The sequence below is a fragment of the Lepisosteus oculatus genome, chromosome 6, assembly GCF_040954835.1.
Source record: "Lepisosteus oculatus isolate fLepOcu1 chromosome 6, fLepOcu1.hap2, whole genome shotgun sequence".
Classification (NCBI taxonomy): domain Eukaryota; kingdom Metazoa; phylum Chordata; class Actinopteri; order Semionotiformes; family Lepisosteidae; genus Lepisosteus; species Lepisosteus oculatus.
Genome location: NC_090701.1, coordinates 45486993 through 45514538, shown reverse-complemented (window position 1 = coordinate 45514538; position 27546 = coordinate 45486993). Strand labels below are relative to the sequence as shown.

The 27546-nt window shown below is 40.5% G+C and overlaps 1 protein-coding gene across 2 annotated transcripts; it reads left to right on the top strand.

The window, feature by feature from the left end:
* The first annotated feature begins 996 nt into the window (after window positions 1-996).
* LOC107076294 (mucin-2-like) lies at window positions 997-12910 on the top strand. Of its 2 annotated transcripts, none has more exons than XM_069191479.1 (12): window positions 997-3793; window positions 4395-4549; window positions 4649-4770; window positions 5134-5198; window positions 5429-5568; window positions 7159-7222; window positions 7586-7743; window positions 8793-8914; window positions 9498-9559; window positions 9771-9871; window positions 10050-10207; window positions 11103-12910. In XM_069191479.1, the coding sequence occupies exons 1-12, from the start codon at window positions 1086-1088 to the stop codon at window positions 11211-11213; spliced, it is 3966 nt and encodes a 1321-aa protein (XP_069047580.1). In that variant the 5' UTR covers window positions 997-1085; the 3' UTR covers window positions 11214-12910. The 2 variants fall into 2 exon arrangements, with proteins under 2 accessions (XP_069047580.1, XP_069047579.1); XM_069191478.1 differs by having other exon boundaries at window positions 4392-4549.
* The last annotated feature ends 14636 nt before the right edge of the window (window positions 12911-27546 follow it).

Sequence of the window (27546 nt, the reverse complement as noted above, 5' to 3'; positions counted from 1 at the left end):
CTTTCCAAAGTACGTCAGCTTCTTCAACGCCAACATCATCTCATCCAGCAAGTACGTCGCAACAATCCACTGATACGATATCCTCAATCCGCACTTCACATCCATCACCTGTAGCACCTTTAGCATCTTCATCAACATCTTTTTCTTCAACAACAACAAGTGCGGTACCTCAAACTATAGATTCAAGTCCAACAACGACTACAAGTACAGCACTTCCATCAACATCAAGTCTCCTTCCTGAATCAACAACTATCCAAACCATATCAACTACACCACCAAGTACATCAACTGCTCTTACAAGTACTACTCCACCTGCTACCACCACAATAATAACTTCAACTACGTCTACAAATCCTCCATCTATGGAGTTTGAAGCATCTCACACCACAACACAAGCTCCAAGTATGAAAACCACTTTCCAAAGTACATCAACTTCTTCAACACCAACAACAGCTCAACCAGCAAGTACTTCTCAACAATCCACTGATAAGATAGCCGCAATCAGCACTTCACATCCATCACCTGTAGCACCTACAGCATCTCCATCAACACCAACTTTTTCTTCAACAAGAACAAGTGCAGAACCTAAAATTACAGATTCAAGTACAAGAAGTACTACAAGTCCAGGTCTTCCATCAACATCAAGTCTCCTTCCTGACTCAACAACTATCAAAACCATATCAACTGCGACACTAAGTAAATCAACTGCTCTTGAAAGCACTTCTCCACCTGCTACCACCACAAGAATAACTTCAACTATGTCTTCAAATGCTCCATCTATGGAATCTGTAGCATCTCCAGCCACAACACTAGCTCCAAGTATAAAAACCACTTTCCAAAGTACATCAGCTTCGTCAACACCAACAACATCTCAACTAGCAAGTACTTCTCAACAATCCACTGATACGATAACCTCAATCAGCACTTCAGATCCGTCACCTGTAGCACCTACAGGATCTCCATCAACACCAACTTTTTCTTCAACAACAACAAGTGCAGAACCTAAAACCACAGATTCAAGTACAAGAAGTACTACAAATACAGCGCTTCCATCAACAACAACTCTCCTTCCTACTTCAACAACTATGAAAACCACATCAAGTGCGCCACCAAGTACAACAACCGCTATTACAAGTACTACTCCACCTGCTACCACCACAAGTATAACTTCAACTACGTCTACAAATGCTCCATCTATGGAATCTGTAGCATCTCCAACCACAACACAAGGTCCAAGTATGAAAACAACTTTCCAAAGTACATCAGCTTCGTCAACACCAACAACAGCTCAACCAGCAAGTACTTCTCAACAATCCACTGATACGATAACCTCAATCAGCACTTCACATCCATCACCTGTAGCACCTACAGCATCTCCATCAACACCTTCTTTTTCTTCAACAACAACAAGTGCAGTATCTCAAACCACAGATTCAAGTACAAAAGGTACTACAGGTAAAGCGCTTCCATCAACAACAACTCTCCTTCCTACTTCAACAACTATGAAAACCACATCAAATGCGCCACCAAGTATAACAACTGCTATTACAAGTACTACTCCACCTGCTACCACCACAAGAATAACTTCAACTACGTCTACAAATCCTCCATCTATGGAATCTGTAGCATATCCAAGCACAACACAAGCTCCAAGTATTAAAACCACTTTCCAAAGCATATCAGGTTCTTCAACACCAATAACATCTCAACCAGCAAGTCCTTCTGCTTCAACCACTATCCAAACCATATTAGCTGTGCTTCCAAGTACAGTGTCTGCTCTGACAAGTACTACTCCACCTGCTACCACATCCAGAATAAATTCAAACATGAGCCCAAATCCACAATCTACTGAAACTACAACATTTCCATCAACAACCAGATCAATGGTTTTAACCACTCTCCAGACCACATCAGCTGCAGCATCAATTTCTCAACCAGATGGTATTACAATGTCTACAACAATCACATCTTCAAGTACAGCCACTTCTTCAACTACAGCATCTCCATCAAGATCATCTGTCTTCTCCTTATCTTCTTCTGTAACCTCATTACTTGCTACAAGGACACCTGCCTCCATGTTCCAAGCAAGTATCCCCTTCGCAACCACTACTGTCCCACCCACGAGAACCAGAGCAGTGTTGTCTGCTGAAATTACAGCTGTCTCCTCCCATACAAGTTTGTCACCCACAACCACAAGTGCCCTGCCCACAATACCCGGAACTGTGCCATATAGTGTTGCTGTAGTTGCCTCTAACACTAGGACGGTCTCCTCCACACCCACAACTGTCTCACATACAATATCTAGTACAGTACAAGCTGCTGCAAATAGATCTTCCTCCTCCACAGTAGCTGTCCTACCCATGGCAACCAGAACTGTGCCAACTAATGCACCTGTAGCTGCATCGTCCACCACTACTGTGTCACCCACGACAGCCAGAATTGTGCAAGCTACTGCTACAGCTGCCTCCTCCACTGCAATTCTCCCACCCTCAGCCTCAACTCTCCCACATATTCTCACCATTAGAAAATCAGCTCAAAGCACTACAATGGTTCCAACCGAATCTTTCTCCACCACCACAACCAGCAAAGCTCCTTCAACCACAGCTGCAACAATTACAACATTCTTCACCTTTACTGCAACAACTACATCAGGCACAATAACTACAGCTACCCAATTATCAAGTGTTCCAGCAACAAATGCTATGTTTACCACAATCCCCCATAGCACTACATCCATTATGGAACCCAATGGCACTGTGGCCCCAATGACAACAACTGCAACAGTGCACACAGCCAGAAGTACTCCCATTAAAATTTCAACAACAATTCCCACTGCAGCTACCTCTTCCTCAATCACAGCAGCAATCTCCACCACTGCAACTGCACCAACCACCACAGCTGCCCTGACAAGGACAACCACATCAGTTCCCATCACAACAGGAACTGCCATCATAAATACAACTTCACCAACAACCACATTCACACATCTCCCTGTCATTACAGTTCCCCCCACCACTGCAACCTCAGCTTCCCCATCAACCACAGCTACAAATGCTGCTACCACCACACGAACACAGACAATCACAAAATTGCCATCTTCTACAATCACAGGTGTCTCAGCTACTACAACCTTAGCTGCCCCAAACATGAAACCTACAAGCTCTTCAAAAACTACAACTGTACCTACAGTTTCAGCAGTTACACAGTTTACTACCATCAGACCAGTAACAACCACTACTTTTGCAAAACATGCCAATACAACAACAACCACCAATACAACCACAGGTGTCCCACCCAGCACCATCAGCATGGCACCAGCTATCAGTAGCACAAATGTAACACTCTCCAGTACTACGAGCACAGCTGCAGCTCTTACAGGAGAATTTCTTTCCATATCCACTACTGTCCCCACCACTACAACAACAAAAGGACCCACCAATGTGTCCCCCATGGTAGTCCCCACTATTTTAACCCCTACGTCTATACCCACCTTTGCAACCACAAGCACTTCTCACGTAATGAAAACCACCCCTTCCACCACACCCATGACAGCAGCACCTGTGCCCATGGTCACAACAGAAACCTCGACAAGACCCTCCACCACAGTTACGCCAGTTGCCCCCACTACTACAGCTTCTTTGTTTAATATCTCCATGAGTGAACCTTCGACATCAACTCTTCCTCCAACATCTCCGGCTACTTCAGCAAAATTGCTCACGTCTCTTGCTTCCGTTACAATGACCAGGGCTGCTGCTGCCCCCATCACAACAGCTTCTTCAGTTCCCATTAAAGTGTAAGTCCAAGATTCTATTCATGCATCTAACTAGTCTCTTGTAAGTCAAGATACATAAGTGTACTGCATAATGATGAACATGGCTTTCAACTAATTTTCCTTATTTTCAAAAGGAAATACAGGAGTAAAAAACAGAAACACTTTTCTGCCACAACTTCAAAAATGGAAAAAAAAGATTATTGTAAAATGTCCTACCTGTTATACCTGTACCTGTATAACACTGTAGCTCTATAACAGTAGCCTTAAATGTCTCAGTAATAGACACTACAATAGAAAGTGTTAGATTCAGCCTTTTGTGGCTTTAATACCAATCACAAACTTAAACAGTTACCACACAAAACTTCTCTCCGTGTCATTCAAAATAAGTCATTTTATCATCCTTAATTCAAATTAGTGATCTTGAGGTGTGACCCCTGGAGAAAATATTAGCTGTATGTTGTAATCATTCCCATGTGCAACCAGTAGAGATCACAGCTGAGAGATGCTCACATTTTAAATGTATAGTATATACTGTATATGCATATGTGTACCATGAAGAAAATATTGAAAACATTTAATCAATGAAGATGCATAGGTCACAGCTTATTTCTATTTTTAGCAGAAATGGATCACTCATTGCTGTGCTAAGACTTGAGTTCATAACCACACAACATACTCCCAGTGAAGCTGAGGTCATCAAAACTCTGTCTACAGTCCTGGCTCCTTACAAATCTCTGGGAATCTATCTAGTCAACATCTTCAAATTCACTTATGAGAGTAAGTTATGGTTTCTCATGTAAATAAATAAAATAAAGTATTTTTACTATTTTAGTTGTGTTTTCTGCTGGGTTCAATAATTATGTTCACTGTTTACAGACAAAACATCAGATGCCTTTGCTGTCAATATCAGCTTCCTCATCAGCAATCTGACCATTCCAGAAGGAGCTGATTTAACCAATGAAACTTACAACAAAACCCAGGAGACCATCAATGATGTGGTGAGTCAGAACATATAGGAGCATCTACATGATCTAAAATAGAACTAAAAATAGGCAATTGGACAAAGCCATTTTCGGTTATATTGTGTATGTTAGATATTAAGAATTTGTGTTAAACTAGTTTTTGTATTCACAGTATTGTGTAATCTCTGCAAATAAGTTTTAAAACAAGAATGTTTGGTCATGCATCTTTCGCAAACAAAGCAGAACTGTGTCAAATAACACTGACATGTCCAGCAAAATAAATTGCATTTTGTGATGACTAAATGCAGCATATCTGTGATTAATATTTCCATCTAAATAATTTCAGTTAGATGAGATGATTTGGCTTTCATTGTGTCTTTGGTTTTACTTTCTTTCCAGTTTAAGGATATACTTAATAAACATTTGGGTGACAACCAGTCAACGTTCCCTCCAGCTAAATTCAGGTAAATCTGTTCAAAGAATTACAAACCTATTTAATGCAGTACCCACTTGAGTTAATACCATAACACTTGTGACACAATCTCTCTGTTGAGCTTCAAACATATTTTATACTAAAATGTAGACATAGACTCCAACATCAACCAAAAATATTATTTTGTTATATTATTTTATAAGTGTAAGAGTACCCAGCAAGAGAAACAAGGACAAGCACCATTACTCTGTCTTTTTACAGAACTGAGAACAATCAGATCCAGGCCGAAATGATATACAGCTTCAACACTGGAGACATCAAGAGCCCAAGCAAACTACTGAAGGAGCTTCTGAACATCACTGGATCAGTCAAGGACATCACAGCCACTCTGACCATCAGTGGTAGGAACAAGAGCAACCAGACTTATGCAGTATTCAGATTCAGGCATTTAGAATTGTTCCGTAACTTAGAATTGTGTTCCTCTGTATTATTTTTTTCAAATTTTTAGGCATAGTTTGGTTCCATGACTTTCCATAGGTAGTAATTAATTCAGCAAATGGCCTAGGTTTTTGCAAGTCACTGAGCACAACTGACTAATTCCCATTGAAGTTATTGTCTTCAGAGACTGGGTGTTGTAGGCTACTCATGAGACAGTGACTCCTTTTTCCTTTATCAGTGTCGTGATCGTCATCCCTCCTCTTAAGGGTGCTCAATCCCTTTTGTATTTTATTTTATGACGTGCACCTGCCCCCTGTTTTGACCTGTTATTATTTAAGCCTGGCACTCCCACTATTCCTGGCTCAGCATTGGAAGATGGACACCCAGAAGCCCACCTACCAGCAGGTCCAAGAGAGACCCGATGGCATAGGCTTCATCACAGCATCCCGACCATCTGAGTCTGGGGCTCGGAGCACCTGGCCTCGTTATCCTGTTTTTATCTCCCTGGTTCCCTGTTCCTGTTCCGGATCCCATTCTGGATTTTAGCCTTGTCTGTCTTGGATGGATCTCACGGCACCTGGAACTTGGACTGTGCTCCAGTTTTCCTTTTTGGACTCTTTGGACTTGTTCGCCATGCTACCACATTCCTGGGTGTCTGGCATTGCATACTTTGCATGATTATTTCCATTTTCACATTAGATTTCTCCTGGTCCTACAGTTTTCTTACATTACTCAAAGACCTATGGTCTGTGTTTGATTAAATGCTCCAAGTCTTACCTTTCTCAGTGGCTTTGCACTCAACTGACATCGATCTGTGCTCTCAGTTCTGCTTCATGTCCCTTCCCTGCGGCAGATCACACCACAAGCCACAAGATTAAGATGGATTTGACTAAAGATCCAAGGTTTTGAGTAATATTTTGGGGCTCATCAGGACCTTGGGATTTTAGCAGCTCTGGATACTGTTTTTTGTAGATGTAATCAATATTTTATTGCTCTCTTCTCTATACCGATTAGCCTTTGTTCAGGGGAATTATAGACAATTAGAGGGTAATTACAGTGAAGTCTAATTAAGTCAGTATATATTTAGTCTCTATTAAGTCATATTATTATTTTACTTTAAGAATACATGACAGTTCCCAAATGAGAGGAGAAGCATGCTCATTTCTGAGACATTTTACTTCATCCTTTGTCAGTTGCAATACAAAAACATTATTTAGTAATAATCACAGTCTGGAAAAATAAGCATGAGAATAATGTCAAGCAACAACCCTGCATTAAATAATTTAATGTGATCATTAAAAATTGCAGTCCCATTGCAATGTTTGAAAGACTATGGCCGTTCCTCCTTAACTCAATTAATGGATCTGTGCATTATATAGGTGGTGAAATAAGTGCCTTTTCTCTATATATATTATACTAGGGGCTCTTGTAATATAACTACTATAGAAACTGAATGAATTATTATAGCTGTTTTTGTTCTTATTATAGACAACCTTCTGTAAGAAAAACTTGTCCAAACAAGTTTTTCATGTGACTTTTCTTTTCCAATTCAGGTCAGCCAGTGACAACGCTTACAGCTCCCACTACAATACCAACAGTATCACCACCCCTTAAAAGGCAAGTCTCAATATTCGTCCAACATCTCATCTTCAGGTTAATCTTAAGGTTTGATCCATTAATCTTACAAATACGACACAGATGCTTGTGGTAACTCAAAGTAATGTTACTTCAGTAATAATCTAATTATTTGGCCTGAAGCCTAATTGCATGTGCCAATGAAAGGAGATCCCTTCCGGTGGACACGTTGATGATTTCAAAATCCCCAGAAACAAAGTCACTTGATGGTGGCGATAAACCTGTTGTGAGAGTTGTCTTGTGACTGAAGCAGCAGAAGGAGAAGAGTGATTAAGGGAATGATTGTCGTCCCTCCTCAGTGTTGTATTGCCTTAGACAACTAAAATATCTCTTTGGTCTTTTCAGAAATGGCAGGGCACTTCTGTTCATCAGACTGGAGTTCAACACCACAAAGCCAGCTCCTCCTGAGGAAGTGGTTCTGAAAATGGCCAATGAATTGTTTCTGATGCCCTTCAAGTCAGAGAGAACCTATCGAGTGTCAGTCAGAAACATCTCTTATGAGAGTAAGTCAGTTATAACAGTAACCATTCCTTCAGAATACTCTTTTTGACCCAACATACAGGTTGATCCATGACATCCCAGCTGCTTCACAACAAACCCTAGATTGCACTTCACATCTGCTCAATGGAGCACAAAGAAGCACAGCAACACAGTCAGTCAGTAACTGCAGACATCCTTCTCCTCTTCCTTATGCACAGTTGGGACTGAAGTAACTAGCGGCAGCTGTGGTCTCCCTGTTAAACCACAGCTGATGTCCTGTCACAGTGATCATGAGATTAAAAAAGGCACTCAGTAATATTCAGTCAGTACTTCTTGACAACCTTAATGGAAAAAATACAGTGACTCAGGATTTATTCAAGTCAATTTGCACACACACACAAAATCAGGCAACCCAACATCCACTATCCCCATGAATCCATTTCTATAACAAAGAGAAAGTGAAACTCATGTGAGAATGTGACTCTCACCTTTCACCAATTATCTAAGTAAATAGCTGTTTCACCCCTTGTGAATCAATGTACAAGTGACCTGAATAACATCTAGTGGCAGGTTGGCTGAAATTAACATGCTCACTGCTGACTGCCTGCTGCAGTCTGTTATGATCCTAAGATGTTTTCTCTAAGACACTGTGGAAATGTTTGTCTCCTGCTGTAACACTCCTGTTGAGAGAATGTCTGCCTGTGTTTTTCCCCTGTTGCAGTAGCTTATTTTTCTCACTTGTGACCATACTTGTCTAAGATGAAATGTCACCTTGTGATACAGTCCTACTTTAGTTTTAATAATTGAATAATAATTCCTTACACTTACTGTATAGAGCGCTTTTCTGGATACTCAACTCAAAACACTTTACAGGTAATGAGGACTCCCCTCCACCACCACCAATGTGCAGCCCCACCTGGATGATGCAATGGCAGCCATAGTGCTCCAGTACGCACACCACACATCAGTTATCAGTGGGGAGGAGAACACAGTGATGAAGCCAATTCACAGATAGGAATTATTAGGAGACCAAATTGGTTTTTATGCTCCCTCTCCTTTTCTTTCTTTTCAGGGATGAGTGAATATTCATTTGCCATTATTCTGGGCTTCAATTTGAGCAGTCTGCCTGTTACAGAAAGCTTTGAATTCACAAATGGAACGTACACTGAAATTGAAAGCGCTGTCAATTCCTTGGTGAGACTCTTACACTTGGGAACTCAAGAACATCACAAGAACTGTGATAAATGCTGTCCAATGGGCATTTTAGTACTAGAGATTTAATAGATATTGACTAACACTAGTGAATATGATTTTAAATTATCACAAAATGTGTGCTTTTGTACATTAAGGAGGGAAATCAGTAGTTTGATAAATATAGATTTTCCCAAAGTTTATGGGTGAATCCCAATGTTACTGCATGGTATACAGTAAGTCTAGGATTACAGTGAGGTTTGGTCTTGGTGGATCGATTTTGTCTAAGGTCAGATTGAGTTTTACTTTCCAGTCACACCTTTGTTAAATGGATAAAAAGCATGAACTTCATCTGACTCTTTTTATTCTGCATTAATATATATGTACACTGTAGATATACAGAAAAAAAACAAAGATGATTTCATTCCACATTCCTAAAAGTATATACTAAAGGAATATAGCTGTCACTTTTTTCTATTATAGGCCATGCAACATCTTACATTGCCTCTTGTACTTTCTGGCTGCATTTATGTTTGCAATAGGTAGTTCCCATGGTCATTTGGCTCTTTGTTCTATTCTTTTTCAGCTGAGTCAAATCCTTGGAAAACCAGATTCTAGCGTGTTCACATTCCCTCCTACAAAATTCACGTGAGTCAATTTAAAATACTCTTCTCTCCTTCCTTATCCAGCTCCAAATCCAAGTGAACATGCAATGACATCTGTGCAAAACCAAGACTTCATAATTGTTAAAATCATCATCAACCATACTGTAACTTTCAGGAAAATCATTTTTATACACATCTAAAGCTTCAGAGAGCCTCTAGAGAGTCACCTGATCAGACTTCCTCTGTTTCCACAGCAATATGAGTAGTGTGATTTATGCCAATGTGGTGTACAGATTTGAAGAAGGAGACATCAAGATTCCCAGTAATTTCCTGGCCGAGATTCTCAAAATCAGTGGTATGGTCAAATTATTTTACTGTTCACAATTTTATTTTATTTATTATTTTTAAAAGATGTACTGGCACTGATGTGTTGTACTTAGTCCAGTCAGTGACAGAGTCCAGTAAGAATGAATGAACAACTGCACTAAGAGCAGTAAGATCCTCAATACGCTGTTCTTTGTTTTCACATGCAGGCGATCTGACTACAACAGGAGCTCCCAGTACTTCTGTCCTCCTAATCTCATTAGCATCCACCACAGCCAGTAAAGGGGGTTTCCCAGGCTGGGCCCTGGCTATCATCATCCCCTGTGGGATTGCAATCCTCCTCTTGCCCCTCTGGATCCTTCTGTGTGTAAGTAAACTGGGATATGTGAGTGATACAGTGTGTGCTGTGTCAGTGAGCAGTGCTTGTCTCTGTTTTACAGTGTGTGATGTGTCAGTGAGCAGTGTTGTCTCTGTTTTACAATATGTGCTGTGTCAGTGAGCTGTGCTGTCTCTGTTTTACAGTGTGTGCTGTGTCAGTGAGCTGTGCTGTCTCTGTTTTACAGTGTGTGATGTGTCAGTGAGCAGTGTTGTCTCTGTTTTACAGTGTGTGATGTGTCAGTGAGCAGTGTTGTCTCTGTTTTACAGTATGTGCTGTGTCAGTGAGCTGTGCTGTCTCTGTTTTACAGTGTGTGCTGTGTCAGTGAGCAGTGCTTGTCTTTGTTTTACAGTGTGTGCTGTGTCAGTAAGCAGTGTTGTCTCTGTTTTACAGTGTCTGATGTGTCAGTGAGCTGTGCTGTCTCTGTTTTACAGTGTGTGCTGTGTCAGTGAGCAGTGCTTGTCTCTGTATTACAGTGTGTGCTGTGTCAGTGAGAAGTGCTTGTCTCTGTATTCTAAGATCACTTTATTGGCCAAATACAATTTTCTTGCATTAGGAATTAGTCTTTTCGCATACCCCAGCTTGCTCTCCATGAGACACAGACACACGTACAGGGAGAGAAGCTTGGGGTCAGAGCGCAGGGTCAGCTATTGTACACTGCCCCTGGAGCAGCTGGGGTTAAGGGCCTTGCTCAGGAGCCCAACGGAGTAGGATTCCTCTGCTAGCCGGAGGATACGAACCAGCAACCTTCCAGCCACAGGCGCAGATCCTGAGCCACAGAGCCACTGCACCTCCCCTAGACTGTGTGCTGTATCAGTGGGCAGTTCTTGTCTCTGTATTACACTGTGTGCTGTGTCAGTGAACAGTATTTGTCTCTATATTACAGTGTCTGCAATGTCGCTGCTGTGCCGCTTGCAGACGGAGATGGCGTCGAAGACAATCTTACCAAGTGCAGTACCAACAGGAAATGTTCCAAGAGGCAACTTCACTTTTCTAAGAGTGACGTTTAAGCAGTACAAAAAAGCATGTCTTCATTTTCTATATAAAATGGAACACAGTAATTTTCAATCCAATTATACTCACCGCCCAGCCTGTCTGTATTAGGAAAAGAGTATTTTATTTTTTTATATATGTATTTACAGTAGATGTTACTTTTTTTGTGAAGTGATTGAATTTCACTTATTTTGGTTCAACTGATTCTTTGTCAACCCCAGGATTCAGAAGCTGTCCTCTTCTCCCTTCTAGCACAATACTGCAAAACTGCAGCTCCCATTTAAAGGAGAGAAATTGCACCACTCAAAAAAAGGTAAAAAATCAAATCCTAACATAGTGTTACAGTACTAGACGACCCACCGACTTCACAGCCTTAAACAGTTCTGCCATCAGAACTACATTTCCCATAATCCTCTGTTGACAGAGGAGGTGTGTGTCCTGAGGGACTTTACTGTACCTCTCAGAGTCCCATAATCGCTAAAAAAGCCTTTTACAGACTCCTAACACTTGATATAGCAAAACAAATCTGTTGTGAAATGTATGAGCATTGTTACTCATTCTATGTACTGAACAGTGAAATTAAAGAGAGAGAATCTGATAATCACCTAAGAAAATGAATGAATTAACAGTTAGATGTATTTATTTCTAGGCCCAAATGGATTGAGATTTTAATTGAGAATTGATCAGTTGTTTATTAGAGTCTCATGTTCGGCTGTGAGTTTCCAGCAACATGGCTAGACAGCTCGACAGTACGGGTTACTTACAGTATCATTATTGTTTTTTTTTTATTATGCACTGTTCACCTACTTGAATCTCTGAATGGAAAGTGGAAGTGTTTCTCTTTCATAGGGGAAAGTCTTTCATAATGGGCACTTTGTATTTCTATGTAATTAACTTATTCAAAAAATAATTATTTCTTTAAAATGCTGAACCTGTGCGGATGCAAGTTTTTACAGCAGATTGTTTTCTGCTCTTCTCAGGATTGTGCCTGATGTGTGTGTGTGAGAGAATGAGAATCAGGCATACAGAGAGGAGAGGAGAGTTATGAGAGATGTAACTTTGGGCTGTCGGGTCTCTTCGGGACAGGACACTGTTCAACAGGGGCTGGTGTCCCTAGCACTTCCTTCCACTTGGAAACAAAGTCATTAAACAGGTTTTCATGAGGAGTAATGAGATCCAAGAATCAGGTGAATTGCAAATGTGTATTGAGTATTTTAAGCACAGGTTTAGGCTTAACTTACTTGGCTGAGTACCTGGCTCCCTGGCTCCCTGGCTACAGGATGAAGAGACTCGAACCCCTGTTCAGAGAGAGGAGTTAAACAAGATGCATCTGCAAAGCTGAGAGTGTGGAGGAAAGATGCACGAGACAATATGCAAAAAAGAGGAGTTTGCATGATTCATATATAGCTTATGCAGAGAATTAATGTGATTTAGAACAGTTGTGTGAAATTTTCTAATTTGCCGATATGCCTCCTGAACTTCAGTTCAAAGCGTCTGTCTCCTGTGTTGACTCTGCTCCTCATTGTGTCCTGTATTGCGATCACATGAGAAATACTATTCATGGACCTGAAGGGTGGAGCCCAGGAATTTCAGAAGGAAACATCATCCTATGTGTCTGAGAGAGTGTGTGAATTAATCTCGCCTTTGTCTCATTTAGTTTATCCAGCATAATTATAATTTATATAAATATTATATTTTCATAAAGGCAAATTATCTTCAATAAAAAAAATAACTAATGCAATACCACCATGTTCTGTCTTTCTTTTTGCTGCTACAGTAAGACTTAAAAGTTAAATGTATTTAAAAAGAAAAGGAATGGGATGCAATCACTACCCAACAATGACTGAGAGGTTTGATTGAGCAGATGTTACATTAAAGTAGCAGGATGACGTACGATAATTTGAAAGGGAAAAGTCAGAATGTTGATATTACCGCTGGTTAACATTTAATTTCAGTTTAATCTTTCTTAGATTAAAAAAATACTGTACCTCTTGGAATGCAGCACTCTTCTAACTTCATGCTGGAATGCTTCACTCATGAAAATCAAACTAATATAGCCTGAGCCCCGTTTGTGACAGCAGGTGCTATAGGCCACAGACACACAACTTCAGTCCTCGAGAGTGTACTGCATTGGACATCTTTATCCCCACACCTCCCTGTTCACTCACTACATTCGGTTGGTTCTAGCCTCCTCAATGTGTTTCTGTTTCCCAGTGGTCTCTGCTTGCTCTCATAAGTTTTAGATGTAACTGTGGTTTGTGTCTGTTTTCTGAATTATGTCTGTTGCTGAGCTTCAGGAGAAGTTGATTTTTATAGAGCTACCCTTGTCCTGTGCAATATTACTAGCTCCCCCGGTGGTTCTATTGAGAGAGATAGGAGAACTGTTTCGTTCAAACTAAGATTGAAACAACATAACAGGTGAAAGAATATCAATATGATCAGGTCAAGTGTATTGTGACTTAAGAACATGAGATGCTTTAGAAAAGCACTTAGCATGAAAACAAATAATCATAGTAATAACCAGTAAAAACAATCTAAAACAAAATTGTGAGGAAAGCCAAAACATAAAAATAACTACAGTACATGAGGACACACAAGTTATTTTACAACACATCCTGACTTACAGTACATTCAAAAACGCTTTCCACAATAATGAAGACAGGATGCTGCATTAAGTGATATTGGTTGACCAGTAGGTGGCACATTTCACTCTTGACAATAATTTCCAAGCCTGTTCGTCTTTATGGTGACCTAAAAGAGTTGTAAGAGTTGTTGAACTTCAGATGAGAACTTCAGAGAGTCCATTACAGATCTTGGGGCACCGTTTTTAATTGTTACCCCAGTGTACTGACTAAATCCCATTCTGGGCTTTGATAATCTGGTATATCTGAATGTTCCCTTTTATTCCACTGAACTATGGTGCAATGGAATTGCTGCACTAAAGTTGGTGATAAAGTAGGTTTCTTCCTATATGTAATGATGTTTGAAAGACTTTGGAAAGAAAAGAGCTACAGTATATAGTAAATGCCAGGAATCACCATTAACAAATATTGTCAATAGTTATCTGTTAAGGTGAGGCTCAATGGTTGTGCAGTTAGTGCTGTTGCTTTAGAGTCCAATCTGGGGCACCTTCTGTGTGGAGTTTGCATGTACTCTGTGTTCTAGGGCAGCTCCAGTTTTCACCCACAGTTCAATGACACAATGCAGATTTTGTCATTTTGTCATTTGTCAAATGTTACCCCTCCACCCTGTGTATGTGTGCGAGTCCTCTTGTGAGTCCCATCCAGGACACCAAAATGAATGCTAAAAATTGGCAAGTGAAAATGGAAGGGTGGCTTCTGCATTTCAATATAGTGTACAACAAAACATATTTTGCTATGCATGTAACTCTCTTAGTTATGTGCACCTATTTAAAAGTATTGCAGGGCGTAGAAGTGCTTGTGGGTAAGTCATGACCACGAGGTGGCAGTAAAACACCATTTATTAGAGTGCAAACAGCAAACAAGACCATAAAAAAACAGATAATTGATGGAGCTCAAATACTGTAACAACAAAGAAGGCAATCAATATTCTAACCTCTACAGTACTGTATATCCATGCAAGACAGGATACACTCCGTACCAGACACCAGTCCATCGCGAAGCACACACAGACACAAACACACACACTCATACCAGGGCCAGTTTTACCAAGAAACCGGTTAAATTGCCAGAATGTTTTAAGTGTGAGGTAACCGCTTCACCTGGGGGAAACCCAAGCAAACATGGGGAGAACATACAGTACTGTGATTCGAACTCAAACCTGTTCAGTGACCCCGTTTGGATGAGAGGACAGCGGCAGAGAATAGCTGGAGGTGTTATGAAGCAGTTGCTATTTGAGTTGAGCGATGATTGTTCAAAGCCCAAGGGCAGTTCTCACAGCACTCCTTAAGATCTTTGCATAGAAGCAGTGAATGCCTAGATTAGTGAATTAAGAGAAAGAGATAAGTGAGGATCCCAGCCGAAACAGAGTGAGATGAGGATGGCAATAACAAAAATGGTAAGAAAATGATCAGGTAGGAAAAATACATTCAGACCAAAGTGGATTACCTCTGGGTCATTGTTTGGAGAAAACATTGAAAACATTAATACTAGGGGCCTTAAATGATGGAACAACAACACAGATCAGGGTGAACTGTCTTAAATAAGGAGCCTTATATTAGACTGGTTGTAATCTAGATTGGGAGCTTGACTGAAAAAGTGTTGATCTGAGTAGAAGGCGTCTGGTTTGAGTGACAGGTTGAGAGCTCGTGGGATTGTTGCTGTTGCCAGGGGGGACAACAGGGCAAGAGTCAGTCCCAGCCTGGGCGTGACAGGCTGCAAGTTTGCGGCTTCATCAAAGCAGAGGATTTTTTTTTAGTTACAGAAGAAGGTGCTGTTCACCAACGGAGAGATAAGGAGAAAGGGACTGCGGGTTTATGCTGTGAAAAGAGAGTGAGCACTAAGGGGACCCCCTCTAATTCAGGGTACAGTTGGGGAGCTGGAAGCTGCAGCTCAAGGTCATGGGGCAACAGCACAGTCCATAATTCCGGGAGGGAGCAGAACGCTACAATAGAAGCTTCACGCTGATAACAGCCCATGAATCGAACCCAGGCCCCAGCCCACCCTCCCACCCTACACAATGGCAAGGGGCAAGGTAGGGATGCAAATATACTACCTGTCCCTTCTTACCAACCTAAGGCCACAAGGTGCTGCAGTATTTTATGAAAAAAAAAAGTAATTTTACAATAAAAACACATCGGTTGGCTATTAATAGATTATAGCACATCCCGTCATTGTCCCTCTGAAGGAATCAATTGTACCAAATCCTAGTTTCTGTAACACATTTACACGCATCTGTGCACCGGCACAAAAGAAACAGAAGAAAACTGAGAGTTCATTTGAAATTTCAGAATTCAGATTGTTTCACTTTGAACTACCCCGACACTTCTAGGTGCGCCGCACCCAATACTGAACCCAGTAGCTAGAGCCTTGACACATTTTTTACATTCTTTAAGCGCAACTAATAATTGGGATCTTGCATAACTCCAATTCCATTCTTATAACTGCTGTCCTACACAAGGCACCTTGCACAGACACACATATCTGACCCCTTCTCAGTACCCCCTGGGGTTCTGTCCCAGCCCTGACTTCGGTAGCGATCAAAAAGTACAAGGTGGCACAAGCAGAAATGCTGTCCACTGCTCTGACATACTGCCCACTCCCATTTCCATTTTTGTGAAATGCACTGTTGCTGACTAAAGGAGTGTTTCTTCTATAATACATGAACAGAAGTTCGGGAGGAAGTCAGGGTTCTAATCACTTAATTCTAATTTCTGTCAAATTGGTCTCCTGGAGTGAGTGTGTGCTTACTTGTGTTTGTGTGTGCCGTGCAATCAAAGCTGACCCTAGCTTTCTGGGGGACCCTCCCAATCACAGTTTTGCACATATGGTACACTTCTTTTATCAGCTCCCAGCCCCAAACATATTTAACTATTAGAGCAACTGAATTTATTAATTATAGAACTAGAAAACTTTTATTAATTAGCTTTGAAGAGCACATAATAAATGACTTACAAACAAGAACACGAACCACACATTTACAAAGACAACATGTATTTTAACATTGAATGAAATAACATGAAACATGTATCTGTTAACGTCTAGTAAAACACCTCCAGTAGTCTATGTGTTTATCCTGAAAATGTAGCTTGATTACCGTTCGCTAGTTACATGGATATGACAGACTCAACACCAAATAAAGTACCGTATAAAAATGCATTATGACAGTGACTTGACTTGGCATTGAGATCAATTATCCTGTTTTGAGATCACTTGCTCTTCTTTTCTGTGCTTCCTTTTCTCAGGACCAGATGGGTTCTATAGGTTATTTCATGCATTTACAAGTTGCAGCTACGTTATTTTAATTTTAAGCCATTACAACATACTGTAGTTTGCAAAGCAGGTAAAAGGTCACTTGTAATGCTTCACTACATGTTAGATGTAATGAAAGATTAATACAATTGATCATCAGAACATTTACTATTTTCCAAAAACAAAAGAACAGCATGTGTAATCGGTGTAAAAAATGCTTTAAAGGAATATGGGAGCAACAATTTCAAAGCATACAGAAAAAGGTTATTTCAAAAGACCAGCTGCCTGTCAATTGCAATACAAACAAAAGCACATTATATACAATAATTGTATAATACTATCAATAAACATATAATAATAATCATATGCATGAGTACCTAATGATTAAATCCAAATGTAAACATTTTTTGCAGGATTTGCAGGAGACAGTTCAGTGTACAGCATATAAACATACAGTACTACACGCATATACTGTATATATATTTAGGATAACAGTGAACATTTTACAGACTTATAATTGCAAGACAACAACAGAATAGTTATTTATACAATTAGACTAATCACATAATGCAGTATTAAGCCTGGAGTTTGTGTTAAAAGGAGTGGCATGTACTGTACAAGGCAGTACAGCATGTCTGGTATTCTCCTACAGCTTGTGCGTATGGTATGTCTCACTATCTGTCATTAGAGCATTCTGCATTGTCATTTATCCTCTGACTAAATGCGAACACACCTGCTAACAGGTGTGTCAAAAGGTGTTATTCTGAATCCTTTGTAAGTATTCTAGGGAAGGGTCAGTTTTCAGCTCTTTCCAGTTTGTCATGTTTTGATTTTGAAGAGACTGACAGGGCTCTTTGCAGGTTATGCTCAAATAATGCCGAAAAGGCTCTGTGTTCAATGTCATAAAAATTGAATTTAAGGCAAAAGATTTCTTGTCAATGAAGAATTGGGAATAACAAACACTTGCTGTCTATTATAAATGAGATAGTCACAACAAAACTCAACAAAATTTATAATTAAAATGCAGATTCTACCCTAATATCTAGAAAAAAAACACATTATAAACACTATAGAGAGGTTGCAAAAAAGACTAAGATATGTGGCTCACTAGGTAAAGTAGAAGCTTAGCAAAACTTACATTTTGCAGTTCTTGAAGGAGCCCAGGGTTTGTGTTATGATCCTATCCTCTGACCTACGGTACTGTATATGATTTCCCATTTGTTACTCTACCTTGTTTCCTAGTTTTGTGATGGAATTTGAAAGTATTCTCTAGGTTGACACCTGAGGATTTTATACAGGCTTGGATCAATTCTCAATTTCCAATTTCCAGATCTCATGTCCATTCGTCCAATTTAGCCTGTTTGGTAGTTTGATCTTGTCCAGCTGTTTCTTGAAAATAGCCAGGATATCAGCATCAAAAACAGGAGTGGGCAGCTCCATTCTCCCACCACCCTTGGTGTAAAGAACTGCCTCGTGTTCTCAGTATTAAATGGCCTGTCCTGTAGATTCTGTGCAAAGAAAATTACACACTCTAAAATCTAACGTTTTTGTGTTATAAAAACCTTATATTCATTATTGTCTCATTGCTGGTTTTGAAAGATGTAAATTGCTGTCACATGTGCAGACTCGTTCCCAAGATTAGTATGGACAGTAGTTATAAATAACACTATGACTGTCAGTCAGTTACAGTCACAGTTTCACAGCAGTTAACACCCAAACTTAAACAGGAATGATAAAATGTTCGCTCCACACGTCTAATCTAAGTATAACCTTTCAAACTGATCAATTGCCAATCCCTCTGTTTTTGCTGGTTGTTTATAGGTGTGTCTCCAGATTGTGCTGGAGTAAAACAAAGGTAAAACATTGAACTCATTCTCATGACGTGAATCAGGTGCTCGACTGACCTTTGTTGTTGACATCTAATGATGACGATAAAGACAACCTTTAGTAGAGTGATCCTTATCTCAGGGGCCTCTGGTTGAGAATGTAATTTTCTTATTTCCTACCAAGTGCTTAGCTCATAAGTTCATCATTGTGATCTTTGTCAAGACAATGATAAGGTTTGGTTACTAACAAAAGACGTTTTCTGAAATTTGGAGGACTTACTGTATGTTCTTAGAGTCATTCACAGTTTTGGAGAGAAATGCAACAGTGTTGTCTCGTGTCCCCTTTTTGACTAGACTGGGGGTCACAGTTTCTTAGTAAACCATTTTGATTTCTTGCGAGACATTTTTGCATTGCAAACTTGCCATCTTGAGGTTGTGTTGACCTTTTATGAAATATCTGTTCTCTGTGCCAATTAAAATTAAATACATATGTAGCTAAAAAGTAAATCTTTTGTCTTGGAAATGATCTATTTCTTTTTCTCCTGCCATTGTTCTTTAACTTACTGAGAACCTAACAGTTTTCAGGTGATGCAGTTAATCTTAGCAGATAAAGAGGTCAAAATATTTTCATTTTTATTTACTCTAGCAGGATATTAAAAAACTAAATTGACCATTTGTCTTCTTGCCTATTATGTTCAAGATGATAGTTCTGTTTTGTGTAACATGCATGTTATAGTCCTAAAATAAAATAACATGGTAACTCTAACAACCACCTGGAAAAACAATAGAATACATCATAATGTTAGAACCAGTATGAAAGTATCAATTAAAATACATTCTTGTTTTTTGGTTATGTAAATTCAACTTTTGTTTTTCCTGTTTATTCTCTATTACATGCAAGTTTTCTTCATTCTGCATAAAAGTTTTTGCATTAACTTTGTGTTAAAAGTAATTGTTCAACAATCTGATAACAATGTAATGCAAATAGGAGGTCACTGCTCTGCATCACTCTAAGGATGGTGGACTTTTGGGATGCAGTTTGTCATGTATCCCAAAAGGGTGCTCTACTTCTCTCCTGTTCCTAGTTCCCTGTGATTATTCATGTCTTTCTGGTGTGTCTTGTTGTGTAGCCTATTTACTTCCTGCTTCTACTCAGCTCCTTGCTCAGCATTGAGGTTCAGATGTCCTGAGACTCGCCCAGCACCAGGTCACTCCTGTCCATGGCCTGAGGGCATAGGTTTCTATACGCCATTTCCTGAACAACTGAGCCCGGGATAACCCCCGTCTTGCCGCTACACATAGGGTCTATTTTTGCTCTCCTGCCATTCCAAGGTTTGTCCTTTCCAACATCCATGACACAGTTGTACACGAAGAGCTCATTTGTGAGGTTGAGTACCTTGAGTCCAGGATTTTTGCATATTGTCAGGTGAGCACCTGCAATCCAGGAACAGTGAACATTGTGAGATGATCACCAGGAGTCCAGGAACCATGAGCGATGTCATGTGGTTGAGCACCAGGATCTGTAGGGGCTGGTTGTTGGTGATTGATTTCCAGGATATGGGCACTGTCAGATACTAGAGCACTTGAAGACCAGGATCTGTGAGCCATTATCAGGTGAGAACCTCGAGTCCACGACCTGTGATCGGTGTTATGTGGTTGAGCACATGGAGTCGAGGATCAGTGCTGAGCAACTGGAATCCAGGATCTGTGAGCACCGTCAGGTGACTGAGCACCTGGTGTCGAGGATCTGTGTGAGCTACCAAGGTAGTTAAGGTTGTGGGGTAAAGAATCTATGAGCGCTGTCAAGAGGTTGAACACCCAGAGGGAAGAATTTGCAAGATGGGTACATGACGTCCAGGATCTGTGAGCACTGTCAGGTGATTGAGCACCTGTAGTCTTGGATCTTTGAGCACTGTCAAGGCTGAGAACCTAAAGTAAAGTATCTGCAAGCACTGTCAGATAAGCCATGGAGCCCAGGACCTGTGAGCATTGTCAGGTGATCAGATGGAGATCAGTATCTCTGAGAACTGTGAGATGAGCACCTGGAGTCCATTAGCAGTGAACAATGTCAGGTTGTTAAGCATTTGGAATTCACAACTTATCAACTTCTTCAGGTGGATGAGCACCTGGAGTCCAAGATCTGAAAGCACGTTCACGTGAGCACCTAGAATCCAGAATCTGTGGGCCTGAGGTCCAACGTGCTTACCTCTATGAGTTAACAACTCTCAAGAACTAAGTGAATTAAAAAGGTTTCTCAAATTATTAATCCCAGTAAAACTGGCTTTACCACCAAGGCTGAGGGCCAGACCTCTGGCTCTAGGATGAGGCAGTTAGTGCACATCTACATAGGGTGGGGTGAACCAAGAGGCCGTGAACAAGTTGATGGGTTGGTGGAGGACAACAGAAAACCAATGAGAATTAGAGAAAGGACTTATATATATGGTTTATAGGAAATGACTTTAGGAAAGTTTAGGATTTGGGATGGCTGAGGGGAATTAAACTTGGATGCTGGTATCTCTCCCCAACTTTCATTGTGATCTCCATTTAGAAGAATTGCAGGGTCTTGTTGATCCCCTATTGGGAGACTGTACGCATGCCATGAGCAGGCATGACAGGAAGTTCCAGACCAGAGAAGGAGAGAGAAATGTGTGACCACAGCTGTAGAAAAGGGCTTGAATTCCATGTCGAGCTGCTTCCTGGTCACACTGTAGATGACTCTGGGTGCTGACAGGCTGGAAGAAGCTTTGAGGACTGATGGGCAACTAGCAGTTCATCTTCCATGGTTAAAGATTGGTAGTGATAATTAATTAATATTGATTTAGGCAATGTTAGTGTGCAATTGTGATAGAAGATGGCACAGGAAAAGGCATGTTGAAGACAAGACAAATTTGAGGATTTAGCTTGTAAATGCAGGGGCTGATTATCTAACCTGCAACACCCTAAGAGCCTGTCCACTAACTCAAGGAGATCTGCAGGTAATGGAGAAATGGGTACAGGGGCCCCATACATTTCTATGATGGTCTTCTGTGGATATTTAATGGTGTCTGAGGAATCATGAGGATTTAACATGTGGCAGAAAGACTGGAGCAGAAAAAATGATTTTAATGGGACACATTGGTCATATGTCAACAAGACATGCTGCTCTTGAAGTCGAGGACCACTCTGGGGTATTTGAGAAGTGTATGTGTAAAGCAGGTGAGTGTCACGCAGCAGCTGTCTCTTTAAGCCTTCTGGATGTGTTTGTGCTGTATGTGTGTGGCATGGAGACAGCTTAGAAAGAAAATAATCCAACAGACAGTGAAAGTGAGATCTGTGGTGTCCAATTTCGATGAGAGTTCCATTTAAGATGGGAAAGAATACAGAATATTCCATCTAATCATCCAGTTACAGAGTCACACACAGGGTTACACCGGGATCAAGGAAACAGGCATTTTCCCTTTTGGCTGATGGGAGATGTACAGTATCATTTGCTCTCCTATAGATTAGACACAAGGGGAATCAAGTTAGCAAAAAGCAAGTTATGGTCCACGTTGTGATGAGGCAATTTAAATTACACTAGCGTTGTCTCAGCCTCAGACCCAGCAATGCAGTTCCCTATAGTTTATTTGTCATTGTTATAGTAAACAGGGAGCCTAGATTCCATAATAAGGGATCAAGAGTAATGGTCCCCCAGTGCCACAAATCAGTTTAGGGATACCTGCCACAGGGAGGGATATTAAAAATAGAACTAGGGGGCAGGGAGTTCCTGGCTGGATCAGGGAAGCCCTGGATAACATGAAGGATAAGCTTAAGACCAGCGGTAACTATCTACTGTCATTCTCTTAGTACCCATAATGCTCTGCTTGACAGTTACATCAGCAGGTGGACAGTTCAGAAATCACTTGACAGTTCTCAGTTTTAGTTTTGTTTTTTAATACTACATCCAGCATGACAGGTTTTAATCCAGGTGTGATTGACAGGTGTTTAAACAGGTTGTAAAATGGACACAAAAACCACAAAGAAAAGATAAGTAAACAAACGTGAGATTAGGGTTGGAAGATGTAGTCTTTGATTGAAGAGCTAGGCAGCGAGTGAATTTGGCGATCAACCAAAGAGAGAGATGCTATCATGGCAGATTTGATCACACTGGTTTGTTTAGTGCTATTCATCTAGAGTCACAAAGAATCATGTTTCTAGATATCCTGTATTCCACCAGTCACTCAAATGAGATTTTAATCAAATGATTCAATATCACCTGATTCATGTGGAACCTTGTCTTGTTTTATTTATGAAACTTTCTCTAAACACCTGTTCTGACTTGTCTCTGAGGTGTCACAGCTCGCATTGACCTCAACAGCATTGAGAGTGTGCTGTCTGTTTGATACCTTTCACACTCTCGACTGAAACTCTCTCAGCACATGGCCCTTCTTTACATAAAGGATTGCGGGAGTGTGGAACAAGCTAGCCAGCCATGCTGTCAAAGTAATAAGGAATAAGGATAAGGATAAGGAATGTTGGTTTCAATAATCATTTCATAGATGGATGATGCTTTTCTTTTTTGGGGGGGTTAAGAAATACAAAGAGCTCTCCTTCATGTAATAACATCACGAAAAAAGATGTAGCCCAGAGTGCCATCATCTGCCATTGGTACACTGGGTGGGAATTGTATTGAGTGAGCTTCAAAATACAGGAATCAAACAGTTTTCTTTCATTAAATACTGTGACTGTTGTAGAGCTCTTGAGTGATGTTTGGTTGGACAGTTCTGATTGTATCCATGCTACAGTATAATGTTGATAAAAGAAGTGGTGAAAAACATGTTTGACTTGTGTTATTAATACGTGCAGAGCAATTAGTGCTTTTGGTGAACTTGAATTAAAAAAGCTTTGTGACCGGAATTCACACATGGCAGAACTGGTGTAGGTGTGGCATGACTGTGTCATATATAATTTAACTAATTACTCTGGCCCAAAGCCAGGAGCTAAAATCACAACTGCAACCAAAAAGCAAAACTATAGTGGTTCTGTGGACTGTGATCTAGCTAAAGCAGCCACAGATCACCAAGGCTTCTGGACATTTTTTTCTGCCTAAAGAAAACACAGCCCCCACTTATGAGCCAGCCCTCTGTTCACAAAACACTAGGGGGTGACTAGGAGCTAACCTGATCCTGGCATCTCCCCCAGATGCTTGTGGAAACTAGCCAGGGTAAGAGCTCGGTTTATTGCACATACAGTACACTCAACCCCACAGCCTCCTATCTGCAGTTTAATGTGCACATCCATGTCATCTCCTCAGAGGATGAGAAACTTCCTGATGTACTCAGTCAGACATTTTCCACAAGCGCCGACATATACTGTATGTCACAAGAGACATCCACCCTGGCGGTGAGACAGGTTTATGAGGCCCTGGAGGACAGTCTCAAATAACTTGAGCTGCACCTACACTAAATAAAGGAGTTTAGATGACAGACACATAGTGAGGGCATGCCTCCTTCATATTTTTTGTGCCTTTTTTTTACCTACAGTACCTTTGCATGTAATGTACAGGTACATACTGTAGTTGCAGGTATGAGGAAGAATAAAATGAAATAATACAAGGTACTTTTTGGAGGGGCATTAAACAATGTTCAAATGTTTAAAACCATCTTTCGTATAGAAGTCATTTTTCATCTAAGTAGAAAAAGTAAGTCTCTTGTTCTGATCGTTCAGTACATTCTGATAACGTGTCCTTAGAGGAATATACTGTATATTGGGATATATCTAATCCTGTTGTGCTTTAAAAGAGTAAGAAATAATGCACAAATACACATGATATACACATTACTTTTAATTTCAGAGGGTCCATTGCGTATCAAAAGGTCTCAAGCTTAATACTGTCTAAACTCTGATGTGATGTTATGCAAGGAAGGCTAAAGGAAGAAGACATATTTAAAAGCAATAGCATAAAGCTCCACAGTGGCTTCACTGATGAATTGTGTAACAATATTCCAAACACTGCTGGTTTCAATAAAGGTTGTCAATACCAACTGTGACCAACTGCTAGGGCCCCTTATAAACCACCTTCCCAGACCCAAAGGATTCTGTGCTAAAAAAATGACATAAAATACCATAAAGAGCTCATAGAAAAAAAAAATAAGAACATACAGAATAAACTGTAGGGTAATTAGTCAAAGTAAAATGTTTAAAGTATAGATTTGAAGAGAGAAAAATAATGTGTCTCGAAGACTCAGAGTAAGGGCATTTCATAAAAATGAAGCAACAACAACACAAATACCGTCAGCAAAACTTTTAAGATTTAGTCCTCTGTACAGTGAGCACAGGACCAGCCTGAACTGACCAGAGCCTATGTGGGGAGTGTAAACATGGAGGTGTTCAGAGATATATGATGGAGCCAGACTGTTTAGAGCCCTGAAAGACAGTAACAAGATCTAAGATCTTGTATTGAATGCATGCCTTTATAGGCAGCCAGTGTAGAGACTTAAGTGTAAGAGCGATATGGTGCCAGGGTCTGGTGTGAGTCAGTAGTCTAGCTGCAGAGTTTTGAACGTATTGCACCTTACCAAGAAGACTGTTTGAGAGCCCATAGTGCAAAGAGTTCCACAAATCAAGCCTTGATATTATAAATGTAAGAATGAGGCCCTCAGCAAAGGACATTGACAGAAAAGGCCTAATGATGGCAACATTTCTAAGGTGAAAAAGAGGTCTTCATGGAATTTTTCATGTGGGACTCAAAAGACAAGAGCGAATCAAGTGTGACACCCAGATTTTGGTGTAGGGCTGATGCGTGCATGGGCACCCATCCAACATTAACCTATCTGTGAACCTATCCAGATTTCCAGCTAACATTTACTTCTGTCAACAGTTGTAGCCTTCTGGATGACAGCATCTGGAACATTCAGAGGGGGCTTGGCAGGGTGCCCAACAGAGCTTTCTGTCACAGGAGGAATTGACACCACCAACATGGAGGCGACAGGAACATACTGCACATCTTCTGTGATGTTTTCCGTATTGAAACACAGTTTCACAGACCATTTTCACAGCCATTCTCATGAAATTGGTCTTTGCATTTCTTACCATCGTTGGAGGTGAATTTAGGCATATTATATATATATATAAATATAAGATGACATTGATAGGTTTCGATCCCTTTTTCTAGAGTGCTGGAAGAATGCCAGAAATGTCCAAAATACATTCTCAGTGAAATCATCTACCACTGATAAAGCATAATCTCCCCATCTAAGATTTATTCTTTCTTGGCCTGCTGCATATTTGCTTTGCATATTTGAGTACACAGTATTTTATTTTGTGTACTGTAAGACAACATATACTCCTTATATCTCCATTGGGTGTTAAACATTTGAGTAAAAAATACATATGGACAAAATATTACTTGCTAGAGAGATTTACATGTATTGCGGATTGGTGCTCAGTGTTAAGCAGCAACACACTGAATTGTTGAATTCACTGAACTCACAACTGAATGCAATTGGGAATGTTCAACTCTCATTCCAGTTTAGACACTGCAAATATGTTGTGGCAGATTCTCCCTGATGTTCATACTGTAGCTTCTGTTGAAACCCTTGAGATTACTTATTCTTATCACTTCTTCTGAAGTCTTCTTCTTGACTTTCAGGACTCTTTGAAAAATGACACCTTTCCTTAATATGATTCTGTCCGAAATGTGGTCACATTCTTTGAGTCAGTCGTGAAAGGCAATGAGGTCATTGGCTTCAACAACATTCCAGCTTGTGATCTGACTAAATCGAACCGGATGATTTCTTCAGGAGGAAGAGTGAAACATGAACCAGGGGGCAGAAGTAGAAACTGTTAGGAAGTGCATTTAAAACCAAGAACAGGAGCCACTTTTTTACGCAAAGAGTGGTGGGAGCAAAGGACTAGCTGTCCAGCCATTGTCTTGGAGCTTACCCTGGTTTCTGTCATTAGATCCCGGGATCAATTAACTATTAACTACCCAATGAGACAGGTGGACCAAATGGCCTCCTTTCATTTGTAATCTTCTTACTTGATCCATACTGCCACAATCTCTTGGGTAAAAAACAGCAAGAACTCTGGTGGGGTTCAAACCCACAACCTTTGAACGCCTTTGCCCTTCTGCTCTAGAAGCTCGTCTTAGCTGGCCTGTGGAAATACGATTCCAGCTACTCATTTTTTGTCCTCTGTCACCCAGCTGAAAAGTTGCAAGTATATTCAGCAGTGTTTCTTATCAGGTCACATCTCAGAAGCTAAGCAAGGCAGGATCATGATGGGAGACCTCAAAGAATAACCAGGCTGGTCCCACAAATGGTGATATGAACAAATTTGAACACCACTGTTCTAAACATTTTGATGCATTTAATTAGTACTGAATGCATGCACTTGCTGCTTACCAGGTTAGGCTCCGGCTCCCCCGCAACCCTGTATTGGATAAAGAAGTAAGAAAATGGATGGATGAATGAGGATGAGCATTGCTGCCTATCAGCTCTGAGGCCCTGGGCTCAATTCCTGGTGAGCTATCTGTGTGGAGTTTGTACTTTTCTTTTTGGGTTTGCATAGGTTGCCTCCAGGTGCTCAGGTTTCCAACCAACAGGTAGGTTATTTGGTGTGTTGGAATATCGGTCTGCTTGTGTTTGTCTGTCGGCACAGC